Here is a 20,846-nt window from a genome sequence, read left to right on the forward strand (position 1 = left end):
TCAGTTTAATTTAAGTATTGTGAACAGTTGCAGTGTAAGCTCTGCCCCTTTTGTACATGCATTATGATATCACGCTCACATTCGAAAGAGGTTGAGCTCACAGCATTAGGATGCAATGATATTTTGTCATTTTCATACAAGCAGCAAGAAACTGCGGATACCCATTAATATTGTTATTGAATATAATACCGGGCATGTGGCACCTAGGTCCCATCACCATAATATGCACTTCTATAATGTACTAAATTTTGTGTTTTGCCACTTGGCAGGAAGGAATAACTACAAAATCCTTATACATCCAAACAAGATAGCAGAATCATTGGGAAAAGGGAGAAAAGTACATTTCTTTATGTTGCTTCTGCGGTACAATTTACTTCTTAGAAGACCAAACAACCAACAGAGTGATTAAAAATTCCAATTACAGTATGAATTCTGAAGTGGATGAGACATTAGTCCTATCATTCTTGATATAAAATATATAGAAGCTAGTGAATATTAATTAACACTTTTATTTTTAGCTATGTATTTTTCTGTCATTATCAAATAGTTTAGGTTTGATCTCAGTCTTCCAAAGATGAATATACAACATGCCAGGTCTTCTAACTGAAAAAATATTAAATATTTTAATCCAATTTTAAAAAATAACCATCTTAAGAATCATAACTATATTTAGAAGCAGCCAACATAAAAAGCAGGAACCGTTAGAAAATTATTGCAATTTCCTGTTTTAATGTTGTTGTTACTGATAGATATACTTCTATATTTTATTATCTCTTGAGATTTGAAGCAGCCTTTCCCAACCTGCTTTCCGCAGAAGGCTAAGGAAAAGACCAGGTTAGAAACGATGATTGACTAAGTCAGCTGGAGATATTGGCTGGAGCATTAGCAAGAAGCAGATTGAGAACGGTTGATATACAGATTAGAAGATTCAATCTTTCTTGACAAAAATGGCAAAGCCTATTAAATTCTTGAACTCACTTCTTTCATCCATAGCAATTTAGGTGGCTGCATTTCAACTGACATCACTCCACCAACAAAGGACAGCAAATTATGTTGTGTCTCATTGATGCGTTTTACTTGATTAGCTGCACGATGGTCCATCCACATGATGATGTTTCTTTTGTGTTCTCCTTATAAAACAAAAACCAAATCAGTCATTGTTTCCATTAAAATATTTAGTACACACATTCTTCTCTCCAGATACTATCCATAGCAAAGATATGCTTTTTTCATTAGAAACAGGCACCGTACCTATAATTACAATATGTTTAAACAGATCACAAAAATAGTCACATGTGACTGCTGTAACTGGGCCCAACTACAATTAAGAAAATTCAAAGTTGACAGGTGATCCACCCCTTTTTCTGATTATACAAAAGAAATGTACAGATTCTGCCTTCCTTCTGACTGCATTAGCAGTTATAAAAGCTATAATTAAACAGAAAATAGATGTAAAATGGCATCTAAACCAACACAGCCATGTTCCAGTACTTCTTATGATTTGTTACTATTTGTTGATTGGCAGCCTTTAGCATATCACTTCAAAGTTAGAATCCCCATCTGAGCTCAAAAATCTTTTGGAAGACATTCCTTGGGTTGGTTTTTGTTTTGTTTGTTATTTTGTGTATATGTGTGTGTGTGGCTTTCTCCATCTTGATGTCTTTACTGATGTCATTGTTCTTCTAACAGCTTTCTAAAATACTTTGTTAAAAGACCTTTCCTGGGATTTCTGTGTTTCTTGGCTTCAGGTTCTCTTCTCTTCCTGATAATTTTCATGGTTTTTCTAACATCCAGCTTGATTTCTCTTGGTTTTTTTCTTTAAACCTGGCAATTTGTCCCACATTCCTCATTAACAATTTCTTTAAGTTCCTGTGCCTTTGTAGCAATTCAGGGCTTCAAAGTGATTCTTTTTGTTTTCCTTAAAAATTGCTCTGTTTCAAAGTTGGTGATAATACAAACACATTATTTAAAGCTTCCGAGTCAGAATCAGACTCTGAATCATGGCTTATAACAAAAATGGTGGGAATATGATCAATATAGTGAAAAAGTTTTTAAAAATCAATGGATTTGTTTACTTTTTCACATGTCTGTAGTTGGGAGGCAGGATTCGTAGAATTATTTTTAAAGGAGATAAAAATGAAGGTACTGTCAAAAAATGTCTCGAATCACCCAAATAAGACTGTTTCCTCTGCCTTCTTACTGCAGCCCTCATTCTATAAAGAAATGTTTACCTCCCTCTGACTGAGCCAAATCCCCTCTTTGCATTCACACTTTCACTTTCTAGTTCACTTAACTTTTTACTTTAGATAAAACTTGATAGCAAATCTCCTTCCATAAAAATATATGAAAATCCTATACACTTAAATACAAATATTTTAATTACATCTATCTGAAAAGTGGATAATTCACTATCAGCCCAATTTATAATTGGATTTATACTGGCTATATTATTATTGCCCAGATTTTATTTTTAAATTATCATTTTATTATTGCAAATTTAGTCATTATTTGAAGATTTTACCTTCAGAGTTGACTGCCAAAGGATGAAAATGGCTATCCAAAACAACAAGGGAGCAGGTAGCATCAAAGCCAAGCCCTCGAATCTGGGAAATATTTATTCCTTGTGTAATTTTCTGTGAAAGAAAAAAAAATTAAATACATAGCTCAGTTTTCTATTCATTGAGGCACACAAAACAGCTAACAAAGTATAAAGCTGAAGTTCAAATAAAACTCCTTCGAATCTGAACATACACAGCACTATACATAGAGAGTATAAACCCTGACACTACATGATTTTCTAAATTACTAATAACAATAACTGTATCAGTTTGGATTGTTGATCATTAATCATTGTTGACTAATTCATTCTTCTTTAAATCCACAGAAAGCTAGAATCCAAGACCACAAAATAGGTGTATTTTCCTTTATATCTAACTGATTATATATTATAATGGAGATACATGAGCTTGCATATATTGGTATATTGGTCAATAATAGGAACAAAACTATTAATCAAATGGTCTATGTAACTTCCGGAAGGGATACGGTGGCTCAGTGGCTAAGACGCTGAGTTTGTCAATCAGAAAGGTCGGCAGTTTGGTGGTTCGAATCCCTAGTGCCGCCTAACGGAGTGATCTACTTGTGCCAGCTTCTGCCAACCTAGCAGTTCAAAAGCATGTAAAAAATGCAAGTAGAAAAATAGGAACCACCTTTGGTGAAAGGTAACAGCGCTCCGTGCGCCTTCGGTGTTTAGTCATGCTGGTCACATGACCACGGAAATGTCTTTGGACAGTGCTGGTTCTTTGGCTTTGAAATGGAGATGAGCACCGCCCCCTAGAGTCAGGAACAACTAGCACATATGTGCAAGGGGAACCTTTACCTTTACCTTTATATGTAACTTCCAGTGTAACAGGTTGGTTATTGTGATTGTCAAAAATCCACTTCCAGAAAAATTAAACTGAAGGAAGAACTTCCACAATGTTTTCTTACTAAAAGGCTCATTGTTTTGATGAGAGCTCATCCAAAAGTGTTCTCACAATGATTTTCCCAACTGTTTCACTGTGAGATCTGAGGAGAGATCTGTTAATATAAATTGTTATGGATGTAGTGTTCATTTACCTGATGGAATTGAACTGATCTGAAAACAACAACAAATTTAGAACCCTGTTTAAGAAACATTCATCTAATCTGAGTGACAATAGGTGTTCAAAGTATCAAATACTTTTCTGATACAGAGAATCCCAGAGTGGGCCTTGAGGGAAATATTCAAAAGCCCTTACAGAAGCAAACTTGGCAGACCTATTTCTTAAGGTTTGGTAATATCAGAAGAGACTCATTAGGATATAAGGAGGAGGAATGGAACAACAAGAGACTTGCACGACTGATATCAGCCCTTTAAGGTTCTCCAGATGAGGAAACAACTCTACAAGAAAACTAATGGTCCATCAGTGTCCTTTGGTTACACTTAAAATGTATCCAACTACATTTTAAAAGGTTCCAGTTCTCTGAAAGCCATAATATTAGGCCCAAAGAATTGAAGGAGAACGGGTGAAGGAAATCGGCAACTGTCTCACTGTGTCAATTGTGAGGATCAAGAAGCCATTCCCCCCCCCCCCCCCAAATAAAAGACAAATAGAAAAACAAATATTAGTGCCAGTGAAAATATTCTTTTCAATAATGTCAGTTAGAATCACTCTTGCCTTTTATACACTTTGTAAATCAGATTACTAGAGTGTCATAGCAATATATTTAATCTTAAATAGGAAAAGAGAGGGAATATGTGACGAAGAGAAGCTCTCTACTCTTATTTCATTATTCACATAACAATTGTTCTGGCCTCAACCCTCTTAGGACACTCACTCAATAGCATGGCTCATGAATGTTTAAAAAGACTGATCAATAACAAGAGAACAATGAACTGTCCATCCACAAATTATCAAGTATCTCATGCATATTTAAAAAGTCAACCTCAGAACATCGGCTGGTTTGAGTCCACATCTTTTTCAGACGTCTAAAACACCTGTGTCCCCAATGTCCATTACTACTTCAGCCCATAGTATCCATATTAAAGAAAAGGAGCCAGAACAGAATAATAACCTTTTATTTTGCATTTGTTATTTAATTTTCAGGTTACTTTTCCATTACAATGTGTATACACAAGATACAAACATATGAATGCTTCTTAATCATCTTGAGAAAAAATTATGCATGCTGTTATCTGATCATGTGCTCAGACATATAGAATCACTTTAAAAACTTAAATAAGAATTTGATATTTTTTCTGCCTTATTGGATGAAAAAAATATAAATTCAAGGTATAAATTTTGCCATAGAAATCCAACATATTTCAAAACTGCCATGAGTTAGCAAAAGATTAAACCTCTCCATTCGCCCCACCTTGCAAATTAATTAATGAATAAATTGCACAATAAAGGATATCCAAACCAATAACATCTATGCTGTTTTTAATAGAAATTTTTTATGTATATTGAAAGGAAATTAAAACCCTGCCAGCAACATAAGAGATAAGACATTGAAAGTGAGAAAAAGAATGCAGCTATAATTGACGAAAGACATATTTTGTCAGAAGCTTCTGTCAGTCTTTAAAGCACGGCTATCATGCAGACAAACATAAACAAAAAAGACAAAATTTTGTGAACTCAACCGTGAAGAGATGCCACATTGCATTTTCAAAGTCAGCCAACTTCTTCCAGATAATTAGATATGATTCCTCAAAGCATGTACCATACAACAGTCATTCATTCACATTATGTCCCTACCTTTGTGACGATACAACAAGCTGCCCAGATGTCATCAGAGGATTGTTCATAATAGTCGGGTTGTGGTGCCCAAATTTGAATTGGATGGTCTGCATAAGCCACTACTGTGCCAAACTGGTCCACCAAAGCCGCACGGACACTTGATGTGCCAACATCAATTCCAACATAGTAATTTACTGGTCCCGGGTTCTCGCTTTGCATTTTGAGCAGGCTTCTGGAAAACAGGGAAATAAAAATTGGATTTGTAAAAGATACCTGCACAGCTGTATAGCAAATTCTTAACGTTAAGTGTACAATTTGAAATTGGTAAAAAGTTTGGTAATGTTTCCTAGAACATTTATTTAGTTAACCAGTCATTTAGTTAAAAAAATCTGTACCACCCAGACCATTCTGGATAGTATATACCCATGATGGCGAACCTATGACACGTATGCCAGAGATGGCACATAGAGCCCTCTCTGTGGACATGTACGCCGTCACCAACTGCTCTTCCGGGTTCCATCACGCGCATGCTCGCCGGCCAGCTGCTCTCTACTGGGTTCTGGAATGAACATGTGTGCTGGCCAGCTGGTCTTCTCGCAAAGACAAGAATATCAGCTGGGCCCCACACGTATGCACACCGGCCAGCTGCTCTCTTCTGGGTTCTGGCACGCATGCGCTCCAGTTTCGGCACATGATGCCAAAAAGGTCAACCATCACTGGTATATACTGTAATAATATAACTCAATATAAAAGCAACATATTAAACATCTCAATTAATACAATTAAAACCCATTTAGAGTAAAATAAGCAGTGCCCTCCCCAAAGCTTAGACACCAAAATGTTGCGGTTCTGTCACCATATCTGGATGCTGTGTGAACCTGGATGCGAAGGAACCAACTCTAGCTCAATTCTACCAAGACCAAATGGTTGTGTTTATTAGGGCTCCCTAGACCTGGCAATTGTCCTTTTTTGTGTGTGTGCGGATGGGACCACACTTCCCCTCTCAACAGTGATATACAATCTTGGGTCTTTTGAATTCTCAGCTCCTGCTCAAAGAGTAGATGGCACTACTGACAATGAGGCCTTCACATTCTTTCTTCTCTAAAGTCCCTCAAAGATCCAGTTCAAGACTATTAAAGTACCTCCAGCTTGATTTGGGGTTGCGATGTAAACATGAGTATAATCAGCATACTGGTGATACTTCACACCAGATCAAAGAATGATCTCTCCCATTAGTTTCGTGCAGACATTAAATAACATTTGGACCAAGTTCTGTGAATCACAGTATTAGAATAACCTTTGAATTGAATCTTTTATCTCACTACCGTTACTACTATTACTATTAATACTACTACTACTACTACTACTACTGACTAGAGCTTGCCCACTCTGGGACTAAACTAATGATAAACTAAACTAGGAACTAAACTAATGATGAAAGTACATCTAAATCATGTAAGAGAAACACTATTTTGGAAGATTTTGAACAATACTTATGGGTCTAATAAGACCAAGAGGGATACACTCCCCACATCCAAGTCCTGATGAAGGTAATTCCCTAGAGAAATCAATGTCTTTTTTATCCCACATCGGGACTGAATCTCAAATTAAAATAATTAATTACAAAGAATTTACTTCTTCTGTTGTTCCTGGTTGCCATCACTTTCTCAACAATCTTTACCACAAAGAAAACGTTGGAGACACTGAGAGTTAATACAATTGAATTGCGAGATGGTCTCTACAACAGAGAGTCCACTGCTTCTTTCCCAATAATAACCTTCTCCCAGAGATGTTCATCAATTTCCAAATCCCACTACTAGCACATCCCAGTGGCTACTTGAATAAGCTAGGTAAGTGTTGCACAGATGACAATGCACTTATAACAGGGAACATCCTCAGTTTCACAAGGTCAAAATAATTCCAGATAACATTACTAATCATTGTCCTATTCACTTTGCCTAACTTTGCCCAACTGGTGTCAAGAATTTCACATAATGTGAAACATACCACACATAACCCGGGACTTATTATGAACAACTTTATTACCTTTATTACCATATGGAAAAGAAATAAGGGGCACACTCACATTTAAAGTCACACACTGCCTAGGACCATGATGGCGAACCTGTGGCACGCGTAGCCATTTATCAGGGCACATGAGGATTCAGACTTCTTTTGAGGCCATTTTTCGCCCTCTGGAGGCTTCCTTGAAGCCTCCAGAGCACGAACAACCAGCCCTATGGGCAAACCGGAAGTTTGCGAATGTACGAGCAAACCAGAAGTCACTTCTGGGTTGCTCGTAGAGTCGATTTTTGTCCTCCGGAGCCTTCAGGAAGCCTCCTGAAGGCCCTTGAAGGCTCAGAGGGCTAAAACCGGCCCTATGAGCAAACCGGAAATCTGTTCCTGAACTTCTGGTTTGCCCATGGGGATGGTTTTTCAAGCTCCAGAGGCGTCAGGGAAGCTCCTGAAACCTCCGGAGGGCCTCCGGGACGGCGGGGAAGGCTGTTTTCGCCCTCCCCAGGCTGCTATAAAGCCTCTGGAGCCTGGGGAGGGCGAAAAAAGCACGCCAAAAATGGGGGGGGGAGTGCTGGTCGTACGCATAGCATTAGGGGTGTGGCACACAGCGCACGACCCCCCTGCGCGCCCCCTTTTGGCACACGAGGCACAAAAGGTTCACCATCACTAGCCTAGGACATGTGAACTTTGGCCACAGTATACCCTCAGCCAGAAATGTGTCCATTCTTCAATACTAAAGATAATTCTTCTGTAGTACATTGACATGTTTGTAAATGTGATCATAACACATTTTAAACATCCCTGAAATTATTGCACTGCTAGAAACCTACTTGAGCCTGTTTGTTCACCAAGCAAGTCATTATCAGTTTAACAAACAACCGTTAGCAAGAGGACTATTTTGCAATATAGTTACAATACAGACAAATGTAAAATGTAAATATTTACCACTTTTTGACTACTAATTATTAGTTATAGTCAAAACATTGCTGGTATAACAAGCAATCCTACAACGATGAAACGTGACACTTTGTGTTTTAGCTACTTGTTAATAAAAGCTTGTGACTATGAAAATTAAAAGAAAATTATCTATAGAGAATTTTTGTTAACTCTTCCAGAAATTATTTTTAACAAGCTCAAAATTAAGTCAAACCTCTGCAGTAGAATTTCTCAGCCCAATATTGCATTTATTTTTAAATTCTCCTCTTTACTGTTAAAACAGTTTTTAAAGGTTTCTTTACAAATCCTAGAAGTAGAAAGCTTTACAAACAACTCTTAGCGATCAAAGAGTCATAGTCCATAATAAATATTCATACAGTCCAGCAACAGTAATCTGCAGAGATATTACTCAACCTGTATATATAGCAAAGCACATACTTCCTGCTTTCTCCTTGAATAAATTTTCCAATTTTCTGGCACCAAACCCTGATGACAGAAGCAGAAAATAAATATTCTTTGGAAGTCTGTTAAGTTGTTTAAATCCAGAGCATTGTTTAAAGTGAAGAGAAGCAAACTAGCCAGGGAACAAAAGAAAGAAGTTTTTAAAAAGTTTGATTGCTGAATTGACCATGAGATCAATTGGTAATAAAGGGTCTTTCACATTCTCCAAGGACAATTATTAGGATATATTTTCTTAATATTTTTCCTGTCCACTGACTAGCATGTCAAAATCTTCTCAGATCTTGAATATGTCCTCTAAGGTATTTACTCTTCCTTCATTTACTCCCAAATTTACAAATCTCATAATATTTTCTAACCATTCACCCAAACAGAAGATGACCTAGAATGGAGTCTTGCAGTATGCTGCTAATTACCACCTTCCAGCTTGTGGGCGCAAGTGTTCAACCACCACTGTATCCAATTAATGGGAACACAGTCCAGCCCACATTTTATCTTCTCTATAAATGTAAGAAACACTGTCATATTTTGCTGAAATTTAGGTACACTATGTCCATTACATTATCACAGTCAATTAAACTCTCTGCTCTTCAAAAAAAGAAAATAAGTTCAGTTTGACAATTACCTGCTTCTGGCAATGCAATAATGGCTGCCATGTAGCATATTCCTTTCTAAATACAGGTAGTCCTTGACTTCCAACAGTTCATTTAGTGGCCATTTGAAGTTACAACATCACTGAACAAAAGTGACTTATAACCATTTTTCACACTTACGACCATTGTAACATCCCCAAGGCCACGTGATTTACATTCGGATGCTTGACAACAGACTCACCTTTATGACAGTTGTGACCTTCTGACAAGCAAACTCAATGAGGGAACCAGATTCACGAAACCATTGTGTTACTAATTTAACAGCTGCAGTGATTCACTTAACAGATGTGGCAAGAAAAGTCGTAAAAGGCAAAACTCACTTAACAAACTTCTCAGTTGCCAGCATAAATTTTGGGCTCAATTGTGGTCATAAGTTGGTGACTACCTGTAGTCACAAATCAGTAGCCTAATAAACCGAATCATAGTTTTTGTAATGGTGTATTCACAGGTGAGCAGTATTCAGAGAGTAGGCAGACCAGGTGGGAAAACATTTGTAGATACCTGCACATTCCTCAATTGCATAGAAAACACACAACCAGCCCATTGGTTCAACATGGAGACATTGGAAAGGAACTGATGTCCTAATGAACGCATAAAATAAACTGGCTTCTTAAAAAGAAAGCAATCTAGTTGTAGACATTTTCTGTAATAAAATTTCTTTCCCCTGTAATAAATCCTGTTAAAGATGATTCAGAGAGAATGATGCTTTTGATAAACTTACTGCCATGAATCTAACACTCATATCAACAACGATTATAAGGCCATGTTTTATCATGTTCTTGACTGAAGCCATGGCAGTGGCTTGACTAAAGCCCTCTGGGAAGATCACTGACTGCTGAACAAGTCATCAATGCTACAGTTCAACACTGAACTGCAGCACTAAATTATTGGTGTACAGATCAATAATTGGTTAATGTCAGCAACTGGGTCAAGGTTTGAAACTAGCTATGGCTATTCTTTCCCATCCAACCATGTTTCTCGTTACGAGAGATTGTTACCAGACAAATATGGAGGATCCCCAAATAAATTTGTTATTTTTATCCTTTAATGTGTAGGCTATACATTTAAGTGAGGATAACTGAAATTTCCACGCATTCCGCATGTGTGAGATTTATCCTTGGACTCTTGATTTATAAGCTGTCAAATGGACAATTACTCTAGTAGACAATAATAATCCTGTGATGGACAGCTATGCCAATTTTACGCAGATGCTCAAGGATGCTTTTAAAAGCATGCCAGAAAGCTAGAGCTAATTATGAAATTAGCAAATTGTAGTCAAGGTAAACGTAGTAGGCAGTCACATATAAGCAGTCTTTCAACTCTATATGAAGGGTATACTGAAATATACTGAACTCTATATGAAGGGAAGACTGAAATTAATTAGCTTTAATTATTCAATTTAAAGACTTATCAACTGAATTGCAAGAGGAGCACGTTTATCAGGGCCTACCAGATATATTAGAGGATTTGCTCCTCTAAATTAGATTTGCTCATTTATGAATATAGATGGTAAACTAGAAGAATTGAAATACACTGGGGGAATGAAAAAGAAAAGAAATAGCCTTCTTACAACCACTTCTTTGTTCCTAGGCTTTTTAGTCTTCTGGAATTCAGTCTATACAAATTGACCCTACTTTTCAGCTACAGAAGCAAACTAGAAGTTGAGATTCCTCCTCTTACCACTTGCTACTATCCCCTCTTCAATGAACAGGAAGTGCACTCCTTTGGTTCTACTTTTCAGCTGACATAGTAACAAACCCCAATTGCTGTTCTTCACTAGTTGAAACTAAACTCCTTTTCCACAACAGCCTAACTTTCTTTCTGGTGATACCAGCTACTTGCTTGGGTGCTTCCCTGAGGAAAATGCTCATTGTTCCCTATAGATCTGTGATGGCGAACCTATGGCAATCGTGCCACAAGTAGCACGCGGAGCCATTTGTCAGGGCACTGCCCCCCTGCGCTCCCCCCACTTGTGGCACGTGAGCCAAAAAAGGCCAGCTGAGTTCACCTTTTTAAAAGCTATTTTTCGCCTTCCCCAGGCTCCAGAGGCTTTATAGGAGCCTGGGGAGGGCGAAAAGAGCCTCCCCCCCCCCGGAGGCTTCAGGGACGGTCCGAGGCTTCCCTGATGCCTCCGGACCGCTTAAAACCACCCTCCGAGCAACCCGGAAGTTACTTCCGGTTTGCTCGGAGGGTGGTTTTAAGCGCTCCGAAGGCTTCAGGGACCGCCCGAGGCTTCCCTGATGCCTTCGGAGCGCTTAAAACGACCCTCCGAGCAACCCGGAAGTCACTTCCGGTTTGCTCGGAGGGTGGTTTTAAGCACTCCGAAGGCTTCAGGGAAGCCTCTGGACAGTCCCTGAAGCCTCTGGAGGGCCTCCGGGGGAGGCTCTTTTCACCCTCCCCAGGCTCCTATAAAGCCCCTGGAGCATGGGGAGGGCAGAAAAACCATGTAAAAATGGGGGGGGTCGCGCGTTTTGCGCGCATGCGCACTGGGGGGGTCGCACGTTGCATTATGGGTGTGGCACACCCACACTCGACCCCCCTGTGCTCCCCCCACTTGTGGCACGTGAGCCAAAAAAGGTTCGCCATCACTGCTATAGATGTTTCCTTCCTTAAAACTCTAGCTCAGCTGAAATTTCCTTTAGTCTACAATGGTTTCTTAAGCTGTCCCATTTTTTTTTCTTGTGACTGGAGTGTACAATTCTGCACTCAAAAGAAATGGAGAATGGTTTAGAATATCGTTTTCCAGAAATTTCTACTCTTCTGCAATTCCCCTTAACCTCAATACTTCTCTACTTGCTGAGGTGGTCTCTCCTAAAATCAAGTGTGATTGTGTTCTAATTTTAATTTCTGCAATATCTTGATTCTGAAGATGATGCAGTCCCCTCCTCCCAAGTTTCGGGCTGCTTTTAACCTCCTTTCCCTATTGAATTAGGAATAGTTCTGCAGTTGGTAACCTTATCTTCAGCTTTTTGAAGCAAGTAGCAAAATCTATGAGAAAATGATGAAGCCATTGGACCAGAAATGAGCCAACTGCATTTCACCAATTGTGTTCTGTGAACATAACCAGTGAAATTAGATTTTGGTTCTGAGTTGTCTTGCAAACATATAAACCTGACTATATAAAACATGCTTGACTAGGGGAATCCCGCAAGTGACCAACCTACCTAAGTTCCTTCCTTCCTTCCTCCCTCCCTCCCTCCCAAAGAGCAGGTGTAGTTTAATGCTGAAAGGGCCAGCAGTGTGCAGCAGCTGCCAAAAAAGCCAACACAGTTCTAGGCAGAATAAATAGAGGGATAGAATCAATATCACGTGAAGTGTTAATACCACTTTATAATGCCTTGGTAAGGCCACACTTGGAATACTGCATTCAGTTTTGGTCTCCACCATGTAGAAAAGATGTGGAGACTCTGGAGAGAGTGCAGAGAAGAGCAACAAAGATGATTAGGGGACTGGAGACTAAAACATATGAAGAACGGTTGTAGGAACTGGGTATGTTTAGTTTAAGAGAAAGAAGGACTAGGGGAGACATGATAGCAGTGTTCCAATATCTCAGGGGTTGCCACAAAGAAGAGGGAGTCAAACTATTTTCCAAGGCACCTGAGGGTAGAACAAGAAGCAATGGGTGGAAACTAATCAAGGAGAGAAGCAACTTAGAACGAAGGAGAAACTTCCTGACAGTTAGAACAATTAATCAGTGGAACAGCTTGCCTCCAGAAGTTGTGAATGCCCCAACACTGGAAGTCTTTAAGAAGATGTTGGATAGCCATTTGTCTGAAACGGTATAGGGTTTCCTACCTAGGCAGGGGGTTGGACTAGAAGACCTCCAAGGTCCCTTCCAACTCTACTATTGTATTATTGTATTATTGTATTATTGTATAAGGGTGAACCAGACTTGGGAAAAACCCAAATCAACTTGATTCTTAGCCTTGGAGAGCCATTGTGTGGTTTTGGGCTGTCCCACTCAGTGCAACTTAGGGGTTAGAGGATAGTGTGTTTTGGAGGCAAAACTGGAACTACTTTTGAGCTCCTGCAGGAAAGCCAAGAAAGCAATCTAACAAATGAAGCAAAGAAAATGCCCCTGACAAGGACTTTCATTTCAGCCATCGGTCTGGTTATTATTATTATTTTTCCAGAAAGCCGCGAGGGACTTCGCTCTCTCCTTAATTAACCCTGAGACGGTTCGCTTTACCCATTACTGTATTTTCTCACCTGTTTCCCAGGCTGGGTCATCAGGTGTCCAATTAAAAGCGATTATTTCTGGCATGCAAAGGCTCTGCTCTCACTCTACGAGCAGAGGGGGAGGGGGAGAATTTCTACCATACTTCCCACCCCCCACCCCCCCAGGGCATACAGGCGAGGGAAGCCGAGCCAAAGAAAACCACCCGGGTCGCAGGCGGAGGAAGGAGGATCGCAGGATCAGCCCTTCCCCAGCCCAAGAGCGGAGAGGAGGGGGGGCTGGGGAACCTGGCGTATTTTTGTCCTCTGCGGAAAGGCCAGGCAATGCACCGCAAGGGGAGGGATTCCTGCAAACAGGACGCTCTTCTGCTACACAACCTCACTATTATTTGCGTTGGAAAGCGAAAGCTTACTTACTTGCCCGAAAGTGAAACACGATCGCAAGCAAGCAAGCAAGCAAGCAAGCAAGCAAGCCAGCCGTGGTCAAAAGCAACGGGTACCACGCGCTTGAGCTCCGGACAGGGCAATTTCCGGCTTTCTCTGTCGGGAGCCGCCGTGACCGGGGGGGAAAAAAAGCCCCACGCCTTTTCTTCCCTTGGCAGGAGGGCATTTGTCAATGCCTTTTCTGATTGGTCTCTTGACCGACAGCCCCCCCCCCTCCTGCCCCACCACTTGCCTCGCGCTGAAATGCGATGGTGAGGGGGGGGGGCGGAGAATAAGGCGCCCCTTTCCCGAAAATGCTATTTTTTTCCTGGCCGCCGCGGTTTTCCCCAACCCCCGTTTCATAATTCTTTGCAAAATGAAGACTAGAATAACGGAGTTAAAAGGCAATTGGGGGGGGGGGGTTCTAATCCAACCCCTTAAGGGGCCCAAGCAGAAGACCCGATACCATTCTGGACAAATGGCTGTCTTAAAAATCTCCTGTGTTGGAGATGCTAGAAGAGGAGGTAATTAAGTAATAAAACTTAAGATCTGCCTCCCGCTGTGTGTCTCTTTTTAAGCAAAAGTTTTAATCGCTTATCTTTTCCTTGGCTTGCCAAGATCTGTCTTTTTTCCCTCTTAACATATCAAGGAAGAGGGCTGAAGGATCTATGGTCTCCCCTTAAGAGTCCTCTGAGCCAAGTAACACTGAACGTATTTTAATTTAGGGAGATGGGTAAAATAAGCCTACAAATAAACGATTGCATTTTTATCTAAACAAGTATTCCATTGAAAAAAAATTAACGGTAACTAGGTTCACAACAATAACAAATTATTATTATTATTATTATTATTATTATTATTATTATTATTATTATTATTATTATTATTATTATTATTATTATTATTGCATCAACAGAATTGTATCACAGCGGCCAGTTGTTTCGCCGGATTTGGCATTAATTACTAGTCGGGCCCCACCCAGGGGCCTAGGACGTCGTAACGTATTTTCGTAAAATGTGTGCGGATCCAAGCAGTGCGGCCTTTTGCATTTGACTGATGGTGATTTTGTCAATTTTTAACTGTTTTAAATGTAATTCCAGTGCTTTTGGAATAGCACCCAGTGTGCCGATTACCACTGGAATTACTGTTGAAAGAAATGTCCTTCTGGGTTCAGCTCCAAGTGGGGAAAAAGACACTGGAGACATGGAGGCTGCTTGGAAAGATGGTTTAATGGTGGTCAGGACCACATGGCCCGAGCCCTGAACAGAAAAGGCGATCACATGCTTCAATGTTGGTGGAGAAGAAGAGAAGGGAAGAGAAGGGGTGAAGAAGGGCTTGCAGGGATTTTTATAACCTGTTCAGTCCCACCTATCTGTTTCCTGTTCCTGTGTAAGAAATGTATTCTGATTGGTTGCCAGACTCACATGGGCCCATGCAGGGGCAACCCTCTAGGCTGTTTTGAATTCAGGTTTGATTGAGTTCAGCTGCCATGTGGTCACTTGAATAAAGGCTTATATTATCCTGCCTTATCCCATCACTCTGGAGTTAAGAGGAGAACTCTTTATTATGTAAAGTGGACTAGCTTGGCCTTCTTAATGGCCCATTGACAAAGCGGGGAAGCTGCAGGAATTTACTCTGTGTTTAAAATGTGTTTCTCCCTTTTTCACATCCAGGAAAATATAATATTCTGCCTTATCAATATTTCCTAGGATATTTCATTTTTCTGGGAGAGGGGTAGGTGATAACTTCCTACTGTTGGGAGAAATGTCCTTCTGGGTTCGGCTCCAAGTGGGGAAAAAGACACTGGAGACATGGAGGCTGCTTGGAAAGATGGTTTAATGGTGGACAGGACCACATGGCTTGAGCCCTGAACAGAAAAGGTGATCACATGCTTCAATGTTGGTGGAGAAGAAGAGAAGGGAAGAGAAGAGAAGGGAAGAAAAGGACTGAAGAAGGGCTTGCAGGGATTTTTATAATCTGTTCTGCCCCACCTATCTGTTTCCTGTTCCTGTGTAAGAAATGTATTCTGATTGGTTGCCAGACTCACATGGGCCCATGCAAGGGCAACCCTCTAGGCTGCTGAGTTTTGAATCCAGGTTTGATTGAGTTTAGATGCCATGTGGTCAGTTGAGTAAAAGGCAATATTATCCTGCCTTCATTGCCATCCCCCCTGGAGCTGAAGGGGAGAACTCTTTATTATGTAAAGTGGACTAGCTTGGCCTTCTTAATGGCCCATTGACAAAGTGGGGATGGGCAGGAAGCTGCAGGAATTTACTCTGTGTTTAAAATGTGTTTCTCCCTTTTTCACATCCAGGAAAATAGAATATTCTGCCTTATCAATATTTCCTAGGATATTTCATTTTTCTGGGAGAGGGCTGGGTGATAACTTCCTACAATCCCTCCTTTTTTTTTTCAAAACATGTGAGTGGAACGCACATGTTTTTGACAAAGGATAAAATTGGTCAGATCAGGGAAACTTAATTTTTCTGATGGAAAGGCATTGAAAGAGACAGCAGAAGGATCACTTCAGTGGCTCCCAGAGAGCTTTCAACCATGAAGGTCTTAGCAACCAGGGCACAATTTCTGGAAAGAAATTTACAATATCCAATTTACCATGCCAATTATTTTCAGGTGTTTGATATCACTTTCTGTGAGCTTCCAGACTACAAGCAAGCAGAAGTCCCAAAAAAAACTTCACAGCCATTGAAGGATTCTTCCTTTTAAAGAAGTACAGGCTGCCCATTTCCAAGGGATTTCTTTAACTTGCCCTGGCTCCTATTTTAGTGAGGCCAAATTGAGTTTAGCTAGTGTGCAATACAAGCTATTTAGTTTTTTTTTTTAAAGTTACACACAATGAGCCCAGGGACTCCTATCAGAGACCACCAGTGCAACATGTCCTGCTTTACTGGGCAACTGGGCAGCAGCATTTTTTTTTTTTGAGTCACAGGGTTTGAGTTTTGAAGATCCTTTCTGCTACTCTTCAAGTGGGGGAATTGCCTGAGGGGAACTTCCCTTCCCCCATGGGATTAAAAGGGAGATATCACTGCTTAGGCTTTTGTGCAAAGGCAAAAATCAACCTAGGAAAAACTTTGTGGAGTTGGGTCAAGGAGATAGTTTCAATCTAATTCTGAATGGAGCCCCCCTCTCTCTCCCTCTCTCTCTCTTTTGTGTGTGTGTGTGTGTGTGTGTGTGGCTGCTTCTACAATACAGAAAATACAGACATTTTGGACAAAATTTCCCTCCCACCAGCCAGGAATCTAAGGTGTTCAGATCTTGCTGTGCCAGCCACTCTCAAATACAATTCTTACATGAGTACATTAAACTGATTACAATATAAATGAGGCAAGGAAGAAAGCATAATAAATTTCTGTGAATGAAACAGAGAAAGAAAACTTTATCAAATTCCACCCTCCCCATAATCTTTTCAGCTGTCTTCTGGGAATTGAAAAGAGTCTTTTGGTCTTTACTTCTTCATCTCCTTCAGGGTTCTTTCATGTCTGCTGGATGGTACTAGGCTTGGCTTGCTGGTAAGAGTGGTCAGTCAGTCTTGGTAGTCTGTCCCAGGCTTGGCTAAGTTTTTTTTTTCCTCATGTCAAGTTTTATCAGCACGCAATCACCAGCAGCAAATTGAGAGTTATGGTTTGAGCTAGCAGTCCTTTGTTTCTGAGGTTAAAAAAAAGAGGAGAGGCCAAGAATACAGTTCTTTACAGTCATATCTTTAGTCTCATGTTGTGGAATATCACCCATTCTGTCCAAGTGTGGAAATCCAAACATTATTTCAGGAGGTAGACGATGTAAATTTCATGGAACATGACATTCCCACTGCCTGTATGATTGAAACACTTTTTGCAGTAAGATGAGTAAATTTCCAAGAGGGACAACAACTTGTGTTGCAAACAAACAAACAAGCAAATAAAATATCATAGGGTAGAGCACCTTGACTCATAAACGTTTAAAAATGCACTCAGGTGTAAAAGAGGGAGGGAAGAAAAACAGCTTTTTTAAAAATTGCAATTAAAAAAAGGTACTTTGAGTCAACACTCCAAAATATCAAATTCCATTCAGATGGAAGCAAATTCTCATTAAGTATGTTAAAACATTTACAAATGTAAGCAAAATATCTCAAAATCATTTCTTTTTATAGGTTTAATTAAGCATTTTAAACCTCAAAAAATTCCAGAAGAAAAAAAATCAAAATTGTATTCAGAGCAAAAAAAAATGTAACTGCATAATTTTTATATGCAGATAAAAGATCACAATAGTGAAAGGTAAGCGGAGCAGATCACCCATTTACTCCAAATTTCTCAGAAGAGAGGGGGGGGGAAGTGGTTAAAGTGAGGAGAAAAAATTTCAGCCTTTAATGACCCAAAAGGAAGGAGGGAAAGAAGGAGGGGGGGGGGAATGCCCAGAGGCATTCACAGGTATCACTGGGGCGTTTCATACACACACTCATGGTAAAAATGAGCAGACACTCATTCTCCCCGCCTTTCCTACTTCCCTCCAAAGAATGACCCAGAAGGAAGATTGGGGGGGGGGGGGAATTCACACAGGCAATCACGTGGATCTCTGGATCCATTCACTTATCACTCCCTGGGGCATGAGGGACACATACTCACATTCATACTGCAATCAGACCTTCATGCTTGCTCATGCCAAACAATCATAGGTATTTCAGGAAGCTTTTTTTTTTCACAAGAAAGGGAATCAAACTACATTCATACCAACTTTACCATCAACATACTCACATTTGCACTGCAATCATTAATTTCACATACAAAAATCCCATTTCATTCTTTCTTCATGCAAGGCAGTTATTACAATTACTTCAGGGAGCTGTACATAAGCCAATGAGCTCCATTTTCTATTATTAAAGGATCTCAACTTCCCTCCAGGTCTGGAAATGATCACGCACTAGATTGTTAATGCCTGTCTCTGCCCTGGGGTGTTCGTTTCTAATTTGGACCTGCCAGCAGATGCTGGCTAATTTTTAAAGATCCAAATTCTATCTTGATATCCCAGCACGCGCTGGCATTTTTAAATATCCAAGATGTATGGAGACTTTCATTAACACATCATTTGCATCTGGGTGGGGCACTTGATTCATCTGATGGTGGCCAGAAAATCAGCAAATTTGTTGACAAAATCTAAATCAAAACTGCCTTCTAGAGGCCAGGTTTTTACTTTAGGACTAATAAGAGTAGGTTGGTCAGAAAAATGTGCAGAGGGTTTTTACTCAGGATGAAGGCAAACCTTTAGTAGGAATTTCCTTCATTTCATACATGCACACACAAGGCAACACTCTCCTCCTCCCCCCAAAAGGAAAAAAAATCTATACTCACCTGAAGAGTACAATCTTCTAGGGCTGAAAAACATGAGAACAAGGTTCCCTCCCCCACAGAAAAGGCATTGTTGGAGGATTAGAGGTAAGGGAGGGGGGGGGAGATAGCTTGCAGGCAGAGTTTGAAAAAAAATAAAACCATCAGTTACTCAGCAGATAAACAGATAAACATGGGGATATCACAGATGAGAAATGGGGTCTGGATTCACATGCTTCAGGAAAGAAATGAACAGGTAAAATCATTTAAGCACACAATAAATGCAAGGATGAAACTTTTCTTGCAAACATTTCCTGGGTTGTTACTTTAAGGTATAGGCAAGGAAGGAAGGAAGAAAAAAATATCTTTACTCTGTCTCTGCTGGCCAAAACAGATGCAAAGCAAAGATTCCCTCCACCTTCTCTCAGTTTTGTGGGCCCAGCAAACTGAGCGAAGGCAATTTCTGCCAGCTTACTCTTTTCTTTCTTTGAACACTTTAAAATTCTTGTCTTTTTTTGGGGGGGGGGATTGGAGACATTTTATAGTTACAATTACCTCGAGGGCACACAAAGACTTAGACATAAGAAGGGGTGAAGAAGGGCTTGCAGGGATTTTTATAACCTGTTCAGTCCCACCTATCTGTTTCCTGTTCCTGTGTAAGAAATGTATTCTGATTGGTTGCCAGACTCACATGGGCCCATGCAGGGGCAACCCTCTAGGCTGTTTTGAATTCAGGTTTGATTGAGTTCAGCTGCCATGTGGTCACTTGAATAAAGGCTTATATTATCCTGCCTTATCCCATCACTCTGGAGTTAAGAGGAGAACTCTTTATTATGTAAAGTGGACTAGCTTGGCCTTCTTAATGGCCCATTGACAAAGCGGGGAAGCTGCAGGAATTTACTCTGTGTTTAAAATGTGTTTCTCCCTTTTTCACATCCAGGAAAATATAATATTCTGCCTTATCAATATTTCCTAGGATATTTCATTTTTCTGGGAGAGGGCTAGGTGATAACTTCCTACATTACCACTGCTGGTTTGTGCCATAATCGTTGAATTTCAATTTTTAAGTCCTGGTATTTTGCTATTTTTTCATATTCCTTCTCGGCGACCCTGCTATCACCTGGTATTGCGATGTCTATGATTGTAACCTTATTTTTCTCAACCAGTGTGATGTCTGGTGTATTATGCGCCAGTATTTTATCCGTTTGTATGCGAAAATCCCACAAGATCTTGACCATCTGACCCTCGACGACTTTTTCAGGCTTATGTTCCCACCAGTTTGTTGCTGTTTTAATGTTATAATTTTTGCACAAATTCCAGTGGATCATTTGTGCCACTGAATTGTGCCGCATTATTATTATTATTATTATTATTATTATTATTATTATTATTATTATTATTATTATTATTATTATTGCATCAACAGAATTGTATCACAGCGGCCAGTTGTTTCGCCGGATTTGGCATTAATTACTAGTCGGGCCCCACCCAGGGGCCTAGGACGTCGTAACGTATTTTCGTAATATGTGTGCGGATCCAAGCAGTGCGGCCTTTTGCATTTGACTGATGGTGATTTTGTCAATTTTTAACTGTTTTAAATGTAATTC

At 40.0% G+C, this 20,846-nt stretch overlaps 1 protein-coding gene across 6 annotated transcripts in view; it reads right to left on the bottom strand.

Annotated features, from left to right (window-relative positions):
- Positions 1–20,846, bottom strand: part of FGGY (FGGY carbohydrate kinase domain containing) — a 228,847-nt gene that overhangs the window by 165,648 nt on the left and 42,353 nt on the right. For 3 of the 6 annotated variants that reach the window (XM_081946309.1, XM_081946312.1, XM_081946307.1), the window contains exons 1-4: positions 13,919–14,051; positions 5,280–5,493; positions 2,522–2,633; positions 979–1,130 (exon numbers count right to left, since the gene is read on the bottom strand). In XM_081946309.1, coding sequence (XP_081802435.1) covers positions 979–1,130; positions 2,522–2,633; positions 5,280–5,480 — 465 coding nt within the window. In that variant the 5' untranslated portion in view covers positions 5,481–5,493; positions 13,919–14,051. Of the gene's footprint in view, positions 1–978; positions 1,131–2,521; positions 2,634–5,279; positions 5,494–13,534; positions 13,732–13,918; positions 14,052–20,846 lie in introns of those variants that run through there. The other 3 variants (XM_081946311.1, XM_081946310.1, XM_081946308.1) reach the window with 2 other exon arrangements.

This window comes from Natrix helvetica (assembly GCF_964273705.1).
Source record: "Natrix helvetica genome assembly, chromosome: 3".
Taxonomy (NCBI): Eukaryota; Metazoa; Chordata; class Lepidosauria; order Squamata; family Natricidae; genus Natrix; species Natrix helvetica.